The following is a 20,276-nucleotide window of genomic DNA, read 5'->3' as shown; positions in this document are numbered from 1 at the left end:
AGGGTGTGAGATGTTGATCTAAACCTAATCTTTCCCATATTGTTTTCCAATTTTTCCAGCAGTTTTTATCAAATACTGGATTTTTGTCCCCAAAGTTGGGCTTTTGGGGTTTATTATACACTGTTTTGCTGATGTCAATTTCTTTTTCTCTTTCTTTTTCTTCTCTAATTGCTACTGCTAATGTTTCTAGTACAATGTTAAATAATAGAAGTGATAGTGGGGCATCCTTGTTTCACACCTGATCTTATTAGAAAGGCTTCTAATTTATCTCCATTGCATATGATGCTTGTTGATGGCTTAAGATATATGTTTATTATTTTTAGGAAAGGACCTTCTATTCCTATACTTTCTAGTATTTTCAGTAGGAATGGGTGTTGTATTTTGTCAAAGGCTTTTTCAGCATCTATTGAGATAATCATGTGGCTTTTGTTGGTTTGCTTGTTGATATGGTTTTGATTCCATGAAGTGTTACATTTCAGATACATGCTCTAACCAGGAATGTAACTGATTCTTAGTAGCCATAAGATATGTTATAGTGAGTTTCCACTTTGATAGGAAATTAGGTATTGATTTTTGAAATATGGAATGAAACAATATGCAATTCATTTTAGAAAATTCAAGCTAATACATGAGTGGAAACGTAATCTGAAACATAAATATTCAATAGGCAGGAGATACTTACGGAGTGGAAATGGCTTACATTATCCTGGGGCCATGATGTATTAAATAGGATCTTACAATATGATATAGTGGCAAAAAATTCAGTGCACTTTTGTGAAGATGAAGATGTAGGTAGTAAGCAATGATATTTAGAATTAGTCTGAAAGAAACTATATGTCCATCCGTCAGAGATGTTTCAGAAGGGATTTACTGGATTAGGTAAATAATTATAATTGATAGCCTTTAAGGAATCCATTCCAACTCTAGAGATTTTTAGTTTCTATTATATTAAAAACTAGTTCAGAAGTCTCTGATTTCTATAAGACCAAATATATCCTAAGGATGGAATATGGACATGTTCCATCAAATTCCAAAATATCTTATTTTTGTAATGTGAAGGATGAGATACTTTATCCAATTAATGTCATTTTTAAGCATGACCTCAAAACAGACTTTTGTTCATATCCTAGCAATCTTAATAATGAATATCAGGGGACAGGGGAGTTTGGGGGGGAAGGGGAAAGTAAGAGCATAATCATGTAACCATGTTAACTTTTCTAAAATATAAATATTAATAAATGTTTAAAAAATAAAAATAAATAAAAATAAAAATAAAAAAGACTAAAAAAAGATATAAGGACAAGAAAAAAAATAATGAAGAGGAATTGCTTTAACCAAAATTAATGAACCCATCTTATTATTTACCACACTCAGGCAATGAAAAGAACCAAGAACTATATCTAATTTTATTATGCTATTCCATTCCATATCTATAGATATCTATCTTTATATTTCTCTATTTATATCTGTACCTACCTCTTGAACCACATTTTTCTACAAATATATATATATATATATATAAATATATAGGTGAATATATAAGGAGATACCAATTTAAATAGATATAGGTATTGATATAGATATATTAGAGACAAATGGGCACCATTAGTAAGAAGTTTATGAGAAATGTTTTAAGACATATCTTGTAGCATGTTATGGAACTTACTTAAAGTTTAAATGCCTATTAAAAGTAGCGTTATATTTATATATTATGCTATGATGCATTTTGGAAAATGCATTAAAATTAATTTTAAAAATGAATTAATGTCAAATATCTCCCAAAGAAAGAATGAAAGTCCATCCTTGTGATATGGCAGAAAGAAGTATGAAAAGCACAATTACCCTGTATTTCAATAGAAGAAGCTGAACATAAGCCTCTTCATGTCAGAGACAATTTCTTCTTTGTCTTTTTACTCTCGCTTCTAAGCACAATGCCTTTTATCTGATAGATGCTCAATAAAAGCTTGACGAAAGAATAAATGAATGAATTCAAAATACATCCATTTTTTGTTTTGTTTTCCCATATAACTCCAACAGATTAAGTTAGTCTCACAGAATTTTAAAGGAATACTAGTTAGTGAACTGAGGGAAATGTGGCTGTCAAGTAATACTTTATATAAAAATACACAGGAAAGATGATTCTCTTTTAAAGCTTTAAATGTATTTTTTGGTATTTTTATTTTATATTTATAAATATATGGTAATTATGTTTTATGTATAAATATATTTAATAAATATAAAAATATTTATATTTTAAAGCATTTAATAGATTATTATTCTCTGGTGTGAGGAGTTTTTTTAGATAAATCAATTGCCTTGTTAAATATATTGGACAAAAGTTTTATTTATTGTATTTGTGAATGATTTAAAAAGTTAAAATTCAGAAAAGAAATAATCAATTCAATTTAGCAAATTTTATTTTATTGCATGCAAATCATGGTGTTAGGCTTTGAAGATACAAAGGCAAACAAACAGTCTTTGCCCTCAAGAAGCTTTTCTTGGGGAGGAGAAGATACCAGGTGATCAAATATAAGAAAACCTTTTAAAGTAAAGAGTACTAATAACTAGATCAGCAATGGGCAAACTACAGCCCATTGGCCAGATTCGGCCCCCTAAAATGTTCTATCCAGGCTCCTGACATTATTCCTAATCTGACTAATACAATGAGTAGGATACAATACAATGAAACGTTGAAAGATTTGCCTTAGAAACAGACTGACAGATGAGCATTTCCTTTCCTTTGGCCCCCTCTTTAAAAAGTTTGCCCATCACTGGCCTAGACTGATAAGAGAAAGCAGAATCTGAATTGAAGAGATTCAGGGACGTCTAGCCATGAAGGACAAAGTGTTTTAACATTCAGTCATAGTCAATTGTGGAGGGAAGAAATATTTATATAAAACGTTTTGAATGAGATAAGAGTTTAGAATCCAAAATATATAGACAACAAACAGAAAGCTATTTCCCAAAAATAAAAGAGATCAAAAGATAAAAACAAATATTTCTCAAATATCTGAAAACATTAATTCAAACTTCAGCATCCAGAAAATTTACAAAGATAACAAAAGATGGAAATAGTGAAAGTTTGAGAGCTTATGGAAGGACAAACTTATTAATATTTAGTTGGTAAATCAATAAAACCATTTTGAAAGTATTTAGATTATGATTTCCAATTTTTTACCCTATTTATATTTTGTGTGTACATTTTTTGGATGCTGTCTCTATCTTGTGGCTGTTAGACCCTTGAGAGAGAAGATTTTGTTTTGTTTTTTTCTCTTTGTATATCCAACATTTACCACGGTGCCTAGAACAAAGAATATATCACTTAATAAATAATTCCTCACTGATTAATTGGTTTCCCAAGGTTAAAATATATATGTAGTCCTCTGCATCAATCCTTTGACATACATATTGTACTCCTAAGAATAGAACTCTAAGGATGTCACTAGCAAAAAAAATATATATCAAAATATTTCTAGAAAAATGCTATTTTTGACAGTAAAGAGTTGGACATAAAATAGATGTTTCCCATGTGGGAAATAGTGAATTAGACCTGAAAGTCATAAGCATGAAACAGCAAAGCAAATAGTAAATCCTGAAAGATTTTTGGATTCAGGAGCAAGGGAGATACTAATACCAGACTATAGTCTATCCTACTTGCAAGCTCATAATTAATGACTCCCATTCTCATCCAAGCATTATGAACAGCAACGCCCTCTCTACAGACCTTGGTTAGAGCATTACTTAGTTATCAGTAATAGTTTTTCATAATGAATTTGTGAGATTTTAATATGTATACAATGTGTTAAGTATTCTTGATTTTTTGTGAACCCATAAAATTTTTTCCCTGCTGCATTGCCAAATTTAAAAAGTTGCTATATTTAATTCTCAGAGTGCATCCTACAGCTAAATACTAAAATCTTATAACTCATTTCATTGCAGAATCCATGAATAAAAATGGAATTATTTTGAGAAAATTTTAAAAAACACATCAAACTCTACATAAATAATTCTTGAACAAAAGCAGATGCAAAATAACTTTACTTTGAAGCTCATAAGACTTAACTTTGAAAAGAAACCATTTGCTATTAATAGAAAAGTGGACTATGTTGCATATAATGTGAATGAACTCCTCTTCATCTCATTTTGCTACTTATTCCAAATGTGATGGGTCAGTAAATATAAATTTAAATGTGGCAACTTTAGCATTCAGGTTTCCCATAGCGAAAAAAAAATCTCATTACCCAAAGCTGCTTATTTGGGTTATTGGGCTGTTCTGGCACTTAGAGATAACCATATCCTTCCTTTTTATTGTATCCTTCATGCTATGTGAAATACAGTTGTGTCATGGAATGGAAATGATTGGGAGAGACCACATTTAGAGCATCAAACTAATGAGGCAAAGGAAATAATAGGTAAGGTACAGTTAGTTATTTCCCTGGGCTTAGACTATCCTTTGACAAACAGTTCACAATTAAATCTTACAATACTGTATATGATTTTAGTAATAGAAAATGGTATTTTTGTTCATTTTTGAGACTGGTATTTGAGATTCCCTGTTTTTGTGGATGCTATTGAATTTGAGACATCTATTTTTGAGTCTGGTATCTGAGACTCCCTATCTTCCCTAAGCTAGAAGTGCATTGGCCTCCATGGTTCAATCCCACTGAAGATCAACACTGGAGTTTTTATCTTCTCCATTTCTGACCTAGTCTTGCTGACTTCTCTTTGACTGTCTGATGTCCAGTTTCAGGAACTCTTCATATTGTTGCCAAACCTAATCAATATAGCTCACATTACTCCAGGACTCCAAAGTATGACAGATTTGCCAACCTCAGCCTCTTCAGAGTCAGGAATTGTAGGATTATGCAATCATGCCAGGCTGGTGATGACATCCTTTAAATGCTTATATAAAAATTAAATGATCATAATGACATTTTCATGCAATGATTCCTCTCAATAAATGTGTTTTGCTAAAGAAAAAAATAAAGGCTTTGTAAAAAATTATCCTATGGCACAGGGGAAGTTCAAAGAATAGGTTGAATTGCTGTGAAAGAGTAGTTAGATGTATTTGACTTGAATCCTCATGATAAATCTAGAACCAAGTAGTAGAAGTAGAAGCTATGAATATTTTGGCTTGATATTAGAAATAAAATCCTTCCTAATAATTAGTCACCAAAATTGCAATGGGCTGCCTCAGCAAATACTGGATTCATCATCACTGAAGGTCTTTAAGAGAAAATTGCATCATATATTTCTGATGATGTTGTGTAAGAGATTCCGGGTCAAATTTAAGTTAGATGCAATTTCTGGTCAAAATTTGGTTAGATGAAATTATGTAGCTATCTGTATATACAGATAAATAGAATGATAGATAGATAGATAGATAGATAGATAGATAGATAGATAGATAGATAGATAGATAGATAGATAGATATGGTAAAATAAGATTATCAGGGGATAAATTAGGTATAAGAAGCAAAAGGGCCAAAAGAATAGGATTAGAAGACCTTGGTTCAATCCCTTATATAATAACTATGACTATGGATAAGTCATTTAAGGTGCCAGGCAATTCTATAAACTTACAAGTTACATCTCCCTTGCTTATCTGCATTGATGAGGTAAGTTCATATATAAGTAATCTCCTGCATGAATGAAATCACTGTTCTATAAAAAAATAGCTATAGGGTTTTTTTCCCCTTTAAGTCAGGGGTCGGGAACGTATGGCTCTCTCAAGCCATATCTGGCTTCACCTCCTGACCAGCCAGTCAGGGCAGAGCCCCGGGATGTGCCCCAGGGGGCCCTTCAGCCCCTGCCCCATATTCCAGCACCTTCCACCTCCATCTTCCTCCTTCCCCAGGCGTTTATGGCTCTCATGGCCAAAAAGGTTGCCAACTGTTGCATTAAGTGATCCATAAGCACAGTCTTAAAGGAACAAAGACAAAGTCAACTGTGGATATAATATCATTAACTCTCCTTTCTATAACTTTAATTAACATTTCTATTCAAAACTATGAAGGTAATAGTGAGAGAGAATAAATGTTTTATAGGAATATATATTTTTTGATACCTTGGAACATGGAAAACTGTAGGTAAACCTGGGGATTGGGAAGATATAGGGTACAGATAAAGTGAAATTCAATATATGCCCAAAGGGAATATTTAGCATATAGACTTTTTATTCTTCATTTTTAATGGAAATTATCAAATCTGAAATGAAATGGATATATGCTTACATTATAATAAGGGTAAATAAACAGTAGTAGATAGAATTTAACAGTCTTAGGAGCTGTTTGTTATGATGGTGGAGGAGTGGGAGAAAAGATAATGTATAAAGGAAAGCAAAACTATAAGATGTTAAGAAGAAATTGTTAATTTCTTGTCACAATTGAATTAGTGATCACAAAGGATGACTAATTTAAGATTACTATAAAATCATCTTGTGATATTTACACTGACTTAATATTAATATCCTGTACACTGAGGAATATCATACATTGATGCAGTGGAATGTTTTATAATGGTTCTTTTGTGCCTGTTGAATCAATTCAGTTCTAAACCTTTTTATCTTTTAATAATTTTCATGCTTCAATATCTAAAAGAAGATTTTTCTTTTCTGCTTTACGGCTAGGGGAAAAGAAGATTTCCTTTTATCATTTAGTTTGTTCTGAAAGACTGACCTGTATTTTAATTTTATGTCAAAAAGCAAAATATTTGAAATGATGGAAATAAATTTGCTGTTATTTAAAGGTCAGGGACTCATAATCCCAAAATTTTTTTTGTATTGTGAACTTAATTAATAAACTCCAACATTTCTATGTCCAAAAGTAGAACAACATGAATTGCACAAAATTGTGAAATTCTGTTCTGTAGGTTTTTAAAAAGTAAATGCTTATTAAATTTAATGAAAGGAGTAACAAAAAAAACACTCTATTTGTGTCTCCTCCTGCACTTCCTTTTTTGTCATATCTGGAAATTTTTCCTTATAACAAACTGCAAGTCATTCTATTTTTAAGTCCATTTCTTTTTGTTTTCAGTTTCCCCAAATAGAAATGCATGACAACACCGGTCTTTTTATGAAGAATACTAATGCATGCTCTAACTGATAACTTTATGAAGGAGAGATGAAAAGAGCCAGGGAGTTTAGAACTAAAATTAATCAACTATTGATTCTCATTAGTACTGACTTGACCTAATAATGGTAATATATGGCTACTTCCCAGTTCACTAGCTTTCAGCTTCTAATATTTTGGCTTGAAGTAACAGCACTAAGACAAGTTGGTGTTGATGAGAGCTGTGGGGCAGTAAGGATATTTCCTTTAGTATCCATTTCCTTCTATAACACAGCCTGTCAAGAGTTGTTCCAATGAGGTTGCTCCATTGTAATTGATGTTAATTGAATGAAATTAAAGTTTGGCAGAGCTTTTTTCTTTCTTTCTTTGACTATAGTCATTCTCTTTTCAGTTTCATCCTTGTTTATCTTTGGCATAATTTTGTTTAATTGCATCTTTTGCAAGATTTCATTAAACTTGTTGTTGTTGTTGTCCCCCAGTACTTCTTGCTTTTTTATGAAATTTTTCTCATTATACTCTTTTGTGTGAAGAGTACATGATTTGGGAGTCTTTATCATTTAGGATTGGCCTTGAATCTTGATGACAGGCTCTGCTTGCTTGGTGAGCAAAGTATGTAGAGTCTTAATCCTGAAAAGATGGTCACTCAGTATTGAATTTTTTTGGCCTATGAGACAAAGAAAAATTCATAATGGTCCTCAGGTTTTTATTTTGTCTTCTATTTCTGCAATGACAGTGGTAGGAAAGGAGCCCCAAAAGACAAAACAATGGTCCTCAGATCCAGCAAAACATTACTGTAATTGGTATTACTCTAAATCTGAGGCTCTTGTCTTGTGAGTAAACATTGGACATTCTATAAGAAGAAATGATTTGATTTAATCTTGACCTATTGTTATAAATGAAACAAGAAGACAAAAGAATTTTGGCTAAATGGAAGGATGGCTCAGTTTTTCTTTGGGCAACCAAAGAAAAACTATAGAACTGGCTTTATTGTGCAACCAGAAGGTAAAGGAAGCATCATTTGTTTGGACACAGGTTGTCTTCTTCTGGTCCTTTGTGCAAATGGTCCTCCCTTCCTAGAATGGATGATGTCTTCATTACTGCCTCATAGAATCCCATAAATTTTTCAAAACTCAATTCATGTGCTATTTCCTAACTTGAACACGAGATATTTTCTGATCTCTACAATTGAAGACACGGTCTTCCTCTAGAAATCATATTAATTATATATGCTTTCGATATACTTATTTTTGTCATCTCCATCCTTAGGTCCCCTAATATATCGTAAAATCATAATAATATGATTTTCTTGAATTCAGGGTCTTTTTTTCTTTCTTTAGAATATAGTAGGTAAAGAAAGGGAAGAAAACATGTATTTATTAAGTACCCACTATGGGCCAGACATTGTAGTTAACCAATAATATCTCATGTCATCCCCACAACAACCCATGGAGGTAGGTTCTAAGTTTATGTGCATTTTATAGTTGAGGGACCAGAGAGGTTGGTTAAATGATTTGCCTAAGAATGTTGCTGAGTTGCTTTAGTTGTGTCTGACTCTTCATGATTCCATTTGGAGTTTTCTTGGCAAAGATACTAGAAGGACTTGCCAATTTCTTCATCAGTTAATTTTACAGATGAAGAAAGTGGGACAAGCAGGTTAAGAGATTTGCCCAGAGTCTAGATTTGAATTAAGGAAAATGAGCCTTCCTGATTCTATCTACTATGCCACCCAGATGACCTTTCCTAGGATTACATAACTAGTAAATGTTTGAAGTTGGATTTGAACTCATCTTCCTGATTTGGGGCAAATGTTCTATCATCTGTGCTAATTAACTGCCAGTGGTTTATTTACTGAATTGATTCTCTTTCTTTGGCATACTTACTTTGTTTCCCACACCTTTGCCTTTGCTTTTACTCTTTGCTATCTATAGAATAGGCTTATCCTTTTGAATTTCTACCCATTCTTCAATCCAGAATCCAAGTATTACCTCAGCTATGAAATTTTCCCTTATTTCATTATTGGTTGGTAAGGAACTCACATAACACTTCGTTTTGCACTTCATCATTGTATATACTATTCTCTACTTTAAGCATTTAACACAGTGTTTGGCACATTTAACAAATGCTTGTTGAAGGGAAGCTAAATGGCTCAATGGATAGAGAACCAAGCCTGGAAATGAGAGGTCCTGGGCTCAAATAAGACTTTAGACACTTCCGATATGCATCACACTAGACAAACCACAACTCCAGTAGCCTAACTCTTACTGCTCTTATGCCTTAGAACTGATAGTATTGATTCTAAGACAAAAGGTAAGAATTTTTAAATGCTTATTCGCTCACTAATGACCCTTTACTTTCCCTAAAGATACAATAGGATTTGGGGAGTTTAGATAGTAAAGAATATTCATTTGTTATGTTTACTATCTCTCTCTCATTGATTGATAAATCAAAAATTTAGATTGTGTGTTTCCTTTGTGCCAAGAATTATGGTAACAACAGGTACATAATAAAACCAACCCCTAAACATTCCAACCTACAAGGAACTGATATACTTTTGGAGGAAACAACTTGTACACATATAAGTAAATATGTAGCATTTACCAAATAAATACATTTTTCATTATGTTGCCGAGTTACTAGTAATTGGACAAGCCTCATATAAGGGACAATAGTTATGTAGACCTTTGAAGGAAATTTGAAATTCTACAAAGCAGAACTGAGAAGAGAGTGTGTTCCAAGTTTTAGGGACAGCCTGAGCAAAGGCACAGAGTTGAGATAGTTGAGGTAGAATTGTCATCTATGAAAAAGAGCAAATCAGTAAGTTTGGACAAAATATAATATGTGAGAATAATAAAATTTTATCCTTCTTTTCTTTAGAATGGATAATCTTTACCTCATTCCCCATAGTTGTTGTTTTCATGTTGACTTTTCTCCACTTTCACTTTTCACAATATTGGCATCCCTTTTAGATGTTATGTGTAATATCTTCCTTTTTGGAAAGTCTGAGAAAAAGGTGTACTTTTTAAAGCTTCTGAGTAGTTGAAATTGAAGTTTCTTTGAGTCCTGGATATTTGGAAAAATGTTTATGATCAGTTTTTCACATGTTATAAGTTGTTTATTTCTTCTCTCAAATCCAGTGTGCCCGCTATGACAATGCCTTCACTGCAGAAATACTAATTGAACAAGGAGTGAATGTAAATCATCAGGATGAAGACTTTTGGACACCAATGCACATTGCCTGTGCATGTGATCACCCTGACATTGTTCTATTACTGCTTCTAGTAAGTAAAATGATTTCTTCTGAGCCTATTTGAAACAGATCGTATTAACAAGCTTACGTCCGTAACTGATGAAATCATAAAAAACATACGCTAAATCATTTCAATAAATATGCACAATCTGGTAGTTTAACTGTCTTGGTACCTTGCCTGAAACCAGTATAATAAGATTATGAAGTTTCTGATTGCACATATCAGAAATTGAGTTATTTAGATATGATGTCAGACACTATTCCTGGAGAGTGAAGTGTCCTTAAAACTAATAAATTGTTTCCAAATAGGAAAGTCAGTTAATATACATTTTTTCTTCTCCCCATCACTTTCTTTCTTTCAACTTAACTGGGAGTCTGAAGAAAAAAGTATGTTAACTCAATGGGTCTTTATTATGTCAAGTAAAGTATCCCAAAGCATAATAAAAAGAGAAATTATTTCAAATTGTTTGAGCTAATTTCAGCTGCATGAAAATGAAAGCCTTCAATGATAGACAGGCATGCAAAGAACAAAAATCATGTTGCAATTGAAAGTTATTTTCCATTTTCTTTATTAGGCTTTTTGTTTCTGAATCTTTGGACTTTCATCTGAGTATCTTTATCTTCCTAAAGTTAGCTGTGGGTGTTTCAGCTTGGTTTATTTTTAGCAAAGCATTAGAATACATATAAAAGAGTTTGGGAAAGAAGTAGAAATGTAGGAGGAGGGATAAAGGGGATCTTCTTTTTGATGGTTTGACAAAAGCATCATAGAAATGAAAACTAGTCTGGAAAATGGAAATTCTCACAACTTTCTATAGATTTCTTTTGACTTTCTTTTAACATTCCTTAGAAGTTTATATAAATATGAATGTGTACATACATACGTACGTAGATAGTATGTGAGGGTATATGTGTATATGTGTGTAGATATATGTGTGTGGTTGTGAGTGGGTGAGTGAATGTGTGGGTATATGCTTTGAATAGAGGAAACATATATGCCCTGAAACATTCTTTTGTGTACAAATGGAGGAGAGGCTATATAATAAATCAGTAATATAATAAATGGGAAAATAATTACATGTTTTAGAATGAAGAAAAGCCAATGGATCATTCCAGTGCCTTCAAATTTCTAAAAAGCTGTCATAAAGTAGGAGAGAAAGATGCCCTACAGACAATAGAAATGAACAACAAAAGTCAGAGAACAGTCTAGTCAGCACAAAAAAAATACTGATTTTTCTTGAAAGAATATGTGATCACTAGAATTGGCTAGGAAATGATGGTGTGAAATAATTATCTTTGGGAGGTTTTAAAAATGGCTTCCAAGAATGAGATCTTCCCTTAGTGTGAGAGTCTTGGGAATGAATTAAGATTCATTTAGATCCTTTCCAGTAATTACATAGTATCTTAATTTATTTTTAATAAGTTCTGCAGCAAGGCCTTTAACTGTTTTGAAGCAGTTTTAAGAATATTTGTATATCTAAATCACCTAAGAGATTTTTGTTGAATAGAATAAAAAATGTCACTGTAACATCTAATTTGGTTAAATCTGTTTGTAATTACATATGTGATTTCAGAATAATGGACTGGAATTAGCATCTCCTACTGGAAGTTATTTCTCTATGAATTTTTCAGCAGCATTGTAAGATTGATTTTTAAAATTCACAGCAATGATAATCTATTTGTGTTTCCTCTGCAATAGCTGTATCCTCAAATAATCCAAACCCTGAGATATTTAAACTGGTCCCTTATTAACTGACAATACTTCTTGACCTCCAGAGCAAATCACCTTTTAATAATATCTACCACGAAGCTAAATGTTATATTCCTGATTTGCTACTAATATTCTATGCAAACAGTTAAAAGTACATTATTTCTTTGTGCCTTATAAATTAAATTCTAATCCATTCAAAAACATTTACGATGTGCCTATTGTGTGTCATACACTATATTAGAAGCTGGGGATACAAACACACACACACACACACACACACACACACACACACACACACACACACACACGTTCTTAGCTTCAATGAATTTAATTTCTACTGGAGGAAAACATCATGTATTACATATATACAGACATATATACCTTATATAAAATACATATGTACATAAAATTAAATAATTGGAATGGCAGAGAAGCACAGTAGCAACTGTAGGAATCAAACTGAATTAAGCCTTGAAGATACTTAGGGATTCCAGAAAGTGGAGGTGAGGAAAGTGTTCTAGGCATGGGGAGCAACTTGTGCCAAGGCAAGGAAGCCTAATGGGTTGGCACACCATGAATGAGGGATAGCAAGCAGGTGAGTTGTACTGGGCAAAAAAGTATATGAAGGGATATAATGGGAAATCACATTAGAAAGATAATTGGATATAGAGTATTGGTCATTGAATACCTAACAGAGGAGCATGTATCATAATGTGGTGACCACATAAGTATAAACTGAGAAATGGGAACAAATAGAGGGGCTATAGTGAAAGTAGGATTAATAAGATTTGAAAACTAACTGTAAAAAGGAGGTAAGAGAGCATAAAGGATTGAGAAGTATGTTGGTCATGAGACTTGGTAATTAGAACAATATTAACACCATTTCTAGAAACAGGATAATTAATATAAGGGTAAGTTTAGGGGAATGGGGAATTCAGTTTTAGATTGCTGAGTTTGAGATAACAAAGGCAAACAAAGAAACAAATAGATTAGTATTAGGGAAGGTAGAAATTGGTAGGTCAGGAGATGAATATGGATTGGAAATACAGATTGAATCTAACCCAAATTACTACTCTCCCACTTAGAAGCTATAATGATTAAAATTCTCAAGAGAGAGGATTTTAATTAATTTATTAATTGACCAGCCAAGGCATCCTAATCTGGTCAAATGATTGTCTCAACTGTCAAAAGACTCTGACCCCTTTGGCCTGGGTTCCTAAATACAGCCTTGGGAGCTTATTGTTTAGTTTATCCCTTGAATATCCCAAGACATATTTAATCGGTAAATAGCTAATTAGGGGGCTGACCATCAAACTCAACCCTTCCCCAATCACTAAGTGATGGAAGTCATGTCGGCAGGAAGAGAATCATCCTCTCTTTTTACCTATCATACAGGTTTTGTTAAAAGGAAAATATTCCTTAGGATTACTAAGAACAAAGAATATGTAAAAATAAGTACACTGGATAGATGCCCTTATCTAGGACCCTGAAACAGGAATTGAGTGGGGCCTCTCTAATCTAGAACCCTGACATAGGAATTAATACAGTATGTGAAAATAAATTCTCACAAAACCCAAGGATTCTGTTGGCCATGTTATCTTTTTCTTTATTTATCCACTCTATTTAATCTTTCCTCCTTTTTTCTATTAACCCATTTAGGAATTAAAATTAAATCTCTGAATGAAAGATGAAGGAAAATTCTTAGAATATGATGGGGATGGCAAAGAATGAAATGGATTTCAGAAATAAAAATGTACACTTCAATGAATCTGTTGGGTGTGGGAGGATTCTGAGCTATACATTTTGAGAAGCTTACTATTCTCCTTTCTCAATAGGGTAAAACAATTAGTAAGTATAATCTAAATTCACTTGTGATAAAATCCATTAAATGTTTATATATTTTCAAGAAGACACGCAACTAAGCATCTCGGGTCATATAAAGATAGATAAGATATACTCCCTGTGTGGGATCCATATTGCTGAGAGGGGTTTAAGCTGCAGCCCAGAATTCCATAGTGCCCCCCCGAACTCTATGAGAAGCAGCAATTAGAGGCAGTTGGAGTCCTGGTATAAGAAGGCAGGACACATGGCTTGTCGGGTCTTGGGTCCTGGGTCCTGGTCCTGATCCTGTTCCTGACTCTTTGCTCAGGTATCTGAGCAGAGGGCCAATCTGTGTGGCTCTGAGCTGGATCATTCAATCTTTGACAGCCAAAGCTGTTTTACTTTTATTAGACCTTCAAGCAATACCACAGTTTTCCTTAGTTTAGCTATCTAGGTTTAGAAGAATATTTAGAGGCATAGAGAGGAGATCAGCCATTCAGATACATTTCCCCCTTTGAGGGGAGGTGCTCCTTATTTGACATAGCTGTATAATGTAGCTTTCTCCTTACCTATCAGTCCTAAGCCATTTCCCCTTTCCCATTCCCAGATATCATTAAACCCTTATCAACTAGGAATAGTGTCTGGATACAGATATTTTGGGGATATATTCACAACCTCCATAAGCCAAGTTCCTCCTACTTGTGGCTCTGAAATTGATCCTAACCTCTGAGGCAGGGAATTGCTTCTAAGAATTCAAACTTCACTTATTCTATCCTGTGGGGAAATAATTCAGAGAAATATATCATCATAAGGAGTTTAGCCTTTCCCCACTTAGCATCTTGGCCCAGAAGTTATCAAGCCAGATTGTCCACTATTATCAAACTGTTAACTGACTTCCAACTGCTTAGTTGGAGGGGGGGTTGAAGGAGCACTTCCACAAGCTCCAGCCCCTCCCATTCAGTCAAGCCTACCTGTGTGCTTGTGTGTCTCTCCAAAGACCTGGGATAGGGACACTTCAGTAGCACTGACCCCTGTCATCTTACAGTTTCCCTAATTCTACACCTGATATCAAAGATCTTGGGGTTATGCCTTTATTTCAACTTAATTCCATAACCATTTATTAGATCTACTGCATGTATGTACATTTAATGGTACAGAGTAAATACTTAAGGAGTATTTGTGGAATTAATAAGTGTGATATTGTGAGACAGATGGTGTTCTAATAGTATTATATTGAAGATATATAACATTGTCTAAGAAAATGACAGCAAATATTGATAAATAATAATGATGACTTTCATTTATATGATGTTTTAAATTTTGTAGAGTGGTTTCATCCATTATCTCATGAACAGGTCACACTAACCCCATGAGGAAAGATATAAAAATTTTTGTTCTTTAGTCATTTTGGTAATGTCTGACTCTTCTTGACTATGTTTCGGGTTTCATTTAGGACCTCAGTTAGATGAATAAATGAAGAGTTAAGTGACTTACCCAGGGTCACATAGCTACTATTAAAGGGATAGTATAGTAAAAAGTGGGGAACAGAAGATTAACAGTTTAATCAAACTCCTAGCTGTTCACCAAGTCTCATCCCTTTCTCTTTTCAAGAATTCATAGGCAAAAAGTAGAAGCGCAGAAAATTTTTATAGGTAATTCAATATAGTGCTAGAAATTATGGCACATGTAGTAAAGGAGGAGGTTTCAGCCTATTTCGAACAACTCCCTTTTCCTGAGAGCATTGATGAGCTGGCACACTCCCAGTTTCAGATTTTTTCAGGCTGTTATCATTTTTGGGAGTATTTGTTCGGATAGGATTACTTAAAATATACCAAATTTACCAAATAATTTACCTAGTTCTTTCTAAGAAGAAACAACAGAAAGATAGCTTAATTGAGACTCAATTTCTATACCTTGAGACTCAATTTGCATACCTTGATATCACTCAAATGGCTGAAATTATTGTTCAACTTATTGAAACTACCTCTCACTCTAATCATCCTGTCTCTCCTACTGTTCCTACTTCCTCCACCTATGCCATGGCAGCTCAAGCAGAAACCCAAGAGAAAGAAACAACAAGAAATAATCAAGATACAGGCCTATTCCCCTTAAGAGAAGTACCAACTTTTAATCCAAAAGAAGAGTTAATTACCATAAGACATCAAAACCATTTACCCCTCAGGATATTGAAGGATTTAAGCTGAGCATTCTTTCTTTTGAGGATGAGCCCATAGCTGTTTTCAAAAGACTGGAAAGCATATGTCAACAATTTGATCCAAATTGGATTGATTTTGAACATTTGTTAGAGGAGTTGTTAAGGTAAAAGGAGAAAGATAAGGTTATCTTGCTTACTAATGAGGCTTAGGGAAGAGGAGCAATTCACTGGCTGCTAAAAGACCCCACATGGGATTTTAACAATGAAGCTGATTACAGTAGATTGTGTCAGGCTAGGGATTCAGTGCTCAAAGCTATGAGACCATGTTCTGACAAACTGGACAAAGTTTGACAAACTCAGATAAAAAATTGGTGAAAATCTTTCCCAGTTCATGAAGAGACATAGAACTGGGAGGAAGATATATAGACCTACATTTGACCAGAGAAAGGGATTTTAGACAATTGAGAAGGCAGTTTGTGAAAAATTGTCGCATGGGGGTCAAGGAATATTTCAAAAACCAGCTATCCTAGGTGGCTGAATATGAACTTTGATGAATTAAGAAGAGTGGCAGTATATGTGTATAATGGGCATGAAAAGAAAGAAGATGATAATGATTTAGTGGAGGCATTAAGAAAAGAGATAAAAGTTTTAAAGGGAAAAACTTGAAAAAAGAGTTGCAGATTATGGGGTAGCTATGGCTCCTTTGTGAGAATCTACAAACCAAAGACCAATGTGTTACTTATGTGGAAAAAGGGGACACTTAATGTTAAATTGCAGAAGCTGGACTCAAGTATTCAATAATATTAGAAATAATTTTAAACTTTTTATGTGGTATTTGTTGAATCTAGATTAATATCCTTAGGTTTTTATTTCTGTAGAGTATAGTCAGAATTATGTTATTTGTAACTGTAATTATTTGTAGTGGTTTGTAATTTGAGACTTGTAAACCAAGATTTGTTTTGTTTTCTTTACTTCTCGCTTTCCTTCTCCTGTTTATCATATTAGTATAGTTTTACATTAGAAAGAATTAATAGTATAGGCAATTTTGACTAGGAATATGAATATAATTATGAGATAGTTTGTTTGAAAGATCCATTGGGGAGACTAGTCTCCCAAAGGATCTCAGGGGAATATGTTAAAGGGATTTCCTTAATCTCTCCCTCCGTCTCCTTAAGAGGCTAGAGAGCAGGATTTCTAAGTATATCAGAACTAACAGGAGTCAGTGAGCTAGAGCTGAAGATTCCATTACCAAGGAGACCAGGGCTGAGGAGAGGAAGTAGCGGGCTCTCTGACAGGAAGTTAGGGGGGAGAGTTGGTCAGTGAGGAGAATAAAGGAAACAGCTTCTGACAGTTAGGGGTCTTTTGCCCCTGGGATCTCTAGAGAGCAGGAATTCTGTCTCTGAGGCAAGGGGCTACTGGCAGTTGGCTACTGACAGTTGGGCTGCTATAGAAAACTAATTGAAGGAGTGAGTGAGTGGTGGCTTTCTATTATTTTAGGGAGTTAAGTAGTTAGTGAATCATTTATAGATAGTGTAGGTGAGATAGGCCTGGTGTGCCAGGCAGAAGAAACTGTCCTTAGAAGACAGTAAAAGGATAGTTTCAGGAAATTTTAGGTAGTATTAGGAATTTTAGTATATTTATAGGGTATACGATTAAAAATCTCTCTTTCCTCTTTTCTATCTTTCTATCTGTACCTTTTTCCGAAATTAAACAAAGTTTCTGTTAAACTACTTTCCTCACTTTGTCTAACTCCTTAATTTAACCCGTACACTACTGAGTGCCTATGGCTAAATTTGAACTCAGAATTTCCTGACTTGAAGTCACCGTCTACCTGCCAGTCATAAGTATCATAATCCCTATTTTAAAGATGGTGAAACTGAGTCTGAAAATGGTTAAGTGACTTGCATTTGAGCACAAGTTTGCAAATAGCAAAGAAAATCTAGGTCTTTTGACTACAAGTCTAAAGCTAGTAAGATCAACCTGCTAAGGTAGTTCATTATAAATTTTGGATACCTATTAATGTCAGGAAAACTTTCCTTGCATTGAGCCAAAATCAGATACTACAATCTCCAACATTCTTTGTAGTTCTTTTCTCTGGAACCAAGAAGAAAAAAATTAATCCTGATTCCACATGAAGATAGCTGTGCTCTTGTTTTCTTCTCCAGGCTAAATATTTCTCATTCCTTTAGTTGTTTGTCATGCAGCATGATTATAAGACCATTCTTTGGGATGCTCTCTAACTCATCCTTTCTAAAAATGTGGTACCCAGAAATAACATGGTACTTTAGATGTGACTTGACTGGGACAGAATATTTCATTTGAATTATTCATTTAATTGGATATTTTACCTGGATAGTGTCATTCTTGTTTTTGAACAGTGCTAAAGCTTCACTAAAATATGTATAAAAGGTGATGCTGATACTGTTTTCACAGGAAAAGTATAACACCAATGTTATAGACTTCCCATATTAGTGTCAGAAAAGCATCACCCTCCACTATATACACTCAGAGCTTGACAGCTCTCAGAATAACTTTTTAAAAAATTAGTATCTAAGAAGCATGTTATTCAACAATTGAAATAAGACTGTACTGTCCTTTGAACATAAAAAAGATGACATTAACCCATGCTTACTGGAACACTGGCTCTGAAGTGTTTTTCCTCTACTAGTGAGGTTGCATTTATGTTCTCATAGTCACAGTATTGTTTAGTTTCTTGTAAACACTTTTTTTTGGAATGAATGATTAGGATTAGAATTTCATTTTGTAGCCACTGAGAAGCTAACTCTTTAGTCCTTGAATAGCACCATCTTTAGCAATGTCTGTAACTAACTTCAGGATTCTTTCACGGCCATAACTGAATGATGTATAAAACTTGGAAAGACAAGTCACTGCTAAAACTCTGACTTTGTGAATATAGTTCTTCATTTTTGCCAACAAATTCTAAAGGAAAGGGGTGTCGATGAGAGGATTACGCCTTATATACACATATAATTTGATTTAGCTAACCCCTACAGGCAAAGTCTCATGATCTTTATATAATGTATTTTCCTATACTGTTCTGAGAATGTCCTTCCTTAAAGCATCAGTAGATTTCATCTGTAAGAGTTACATGGAATTATCCAATCAATATATTTAATGTGAGTCTATCATAAGGACAAGTACATTTTCTGCTATGCTGACTTCGTGAGCTTTACACTATTAGAGGTTTGGTGTTGCCTTTAAATCACACTTTCCTAGAGTAGGAGTTAGATACTATAAACACTGGTAGTCTTTTTGCCAAATGAATTACTCTAGCAGATGGTACTACTCTTGGGCTAAACACTCACCAATTTTATACCTACTGGTAAAATCATACAGTTCTTATAGAAGATAAAAACTTACTTATGCAAATATCTTTCATTTGGGAATTTTTGGCAATCCAACCAAAATATTGTTCACTCAGGGTAAAATGTTTGAAATAATTTGTTGTTGTTCAGTCATTCAGACTTTGTGACTCTGTAGACCTTACTGTCCACTGGGTTTTCTTGGCAAAGAGATGGTTTGACATTTTCTGCTCAGGTAGATTAAGGCAAACAGAGATTAAGTGATTTGCTTAAGTCACATAGCTAGTATCTGAGGTTAGATTTGAATGCAAGTCTTCGTGACAAGGCCTAGTGCTCTATTCACTGAGACATCTACTGCTTCATGAATCCAAATCTTTGTAAATTATCAGACTCTTATTTGTCAGCAAGGAAAATTTAAAAATAAAGGTTGAAAATATTAAAGATTACTTCAATTTGCTTTCAACTTGTTGGCCTAGTATCTATCATCTTATTATTTTCATATTTTAAATTATACTGTTTTACAATTCTAAAAATATATATTCCCTCCTCATAATAACTTTGTGAAATAGGCAGGGATGATGTTACCTCCATTTTGCAGATGGGGTAACAAGGGCTCAATGACTGATTTAACCAATCAGAAGTAAAACTCTAACCTAAAATACTCTAACCCTTATTTGAATGCACTTTCTACTATGCTAAGCTACATCTAATATAGGTAGAGATAAAGAGTCTTATGAATAAGTAAGGTAGGAAGCACTAGGGGTATGAAAGATTTTGAGGTAGTTGGGTAAATAAACAAGATTTTATAACTTTTTACATGTGAAGTAAGGGAAAGTGAGGGAGGGAAGAAGGAAGGAAAGGAAGAAAAAAGAAAGAAAAAGAAAGAAAGAAAGAAAGAAAGAAAGAAAGAAAGAAAGAAAGAAAGAAAGAAAGAAAGAAAAGAAAGAAAGAT

At 33.7% G+C, this 20,276-nt stretch overlaps 1 protein-coding gene across 1 annotated transcript in view; it reads left to right on the top strand.

The window, feature by feature from the left end:
- MYO16 (myosin XVI) overlaps window positions 1-20,276 on the top strand; it is a 719,254-nt gene that overhangs the window by 78,520 nt on the left and 620,458 nt on the right. Inside the window, exon 3 of the mRNA XM_044669338.1 lies at window positions 10,205-10,348. Within this exon, the coding sequence (XP_044525273.1) occupies window positions 10,205-10,348 (144 nt within the window). The remainder of the gene's footprint in view (window positions 1-10,204; window positions 10,349-20,276) is intronic.

This window comes from Gracilinanus agilis, chromosome 3 (genome assembly GCF_016433145.1).
Source record: "Gracilinanus agilis isolate LMUSP501 chromosome 3, AgileGrace, whole genome shotgun sequence".
Classification (NCBI taxonomy): domain Eukaryota; kingdom Metazoa; phylum Chordata; class Mammalia; order Didelphimorphia; family Didelphidae; genus Gracilinanus; species Gracilinanus agilis.
Note: the sequence above shows the minus strand (reverse complement) of the source record. Positions and strands in the feature narration are given on the sequence as shown.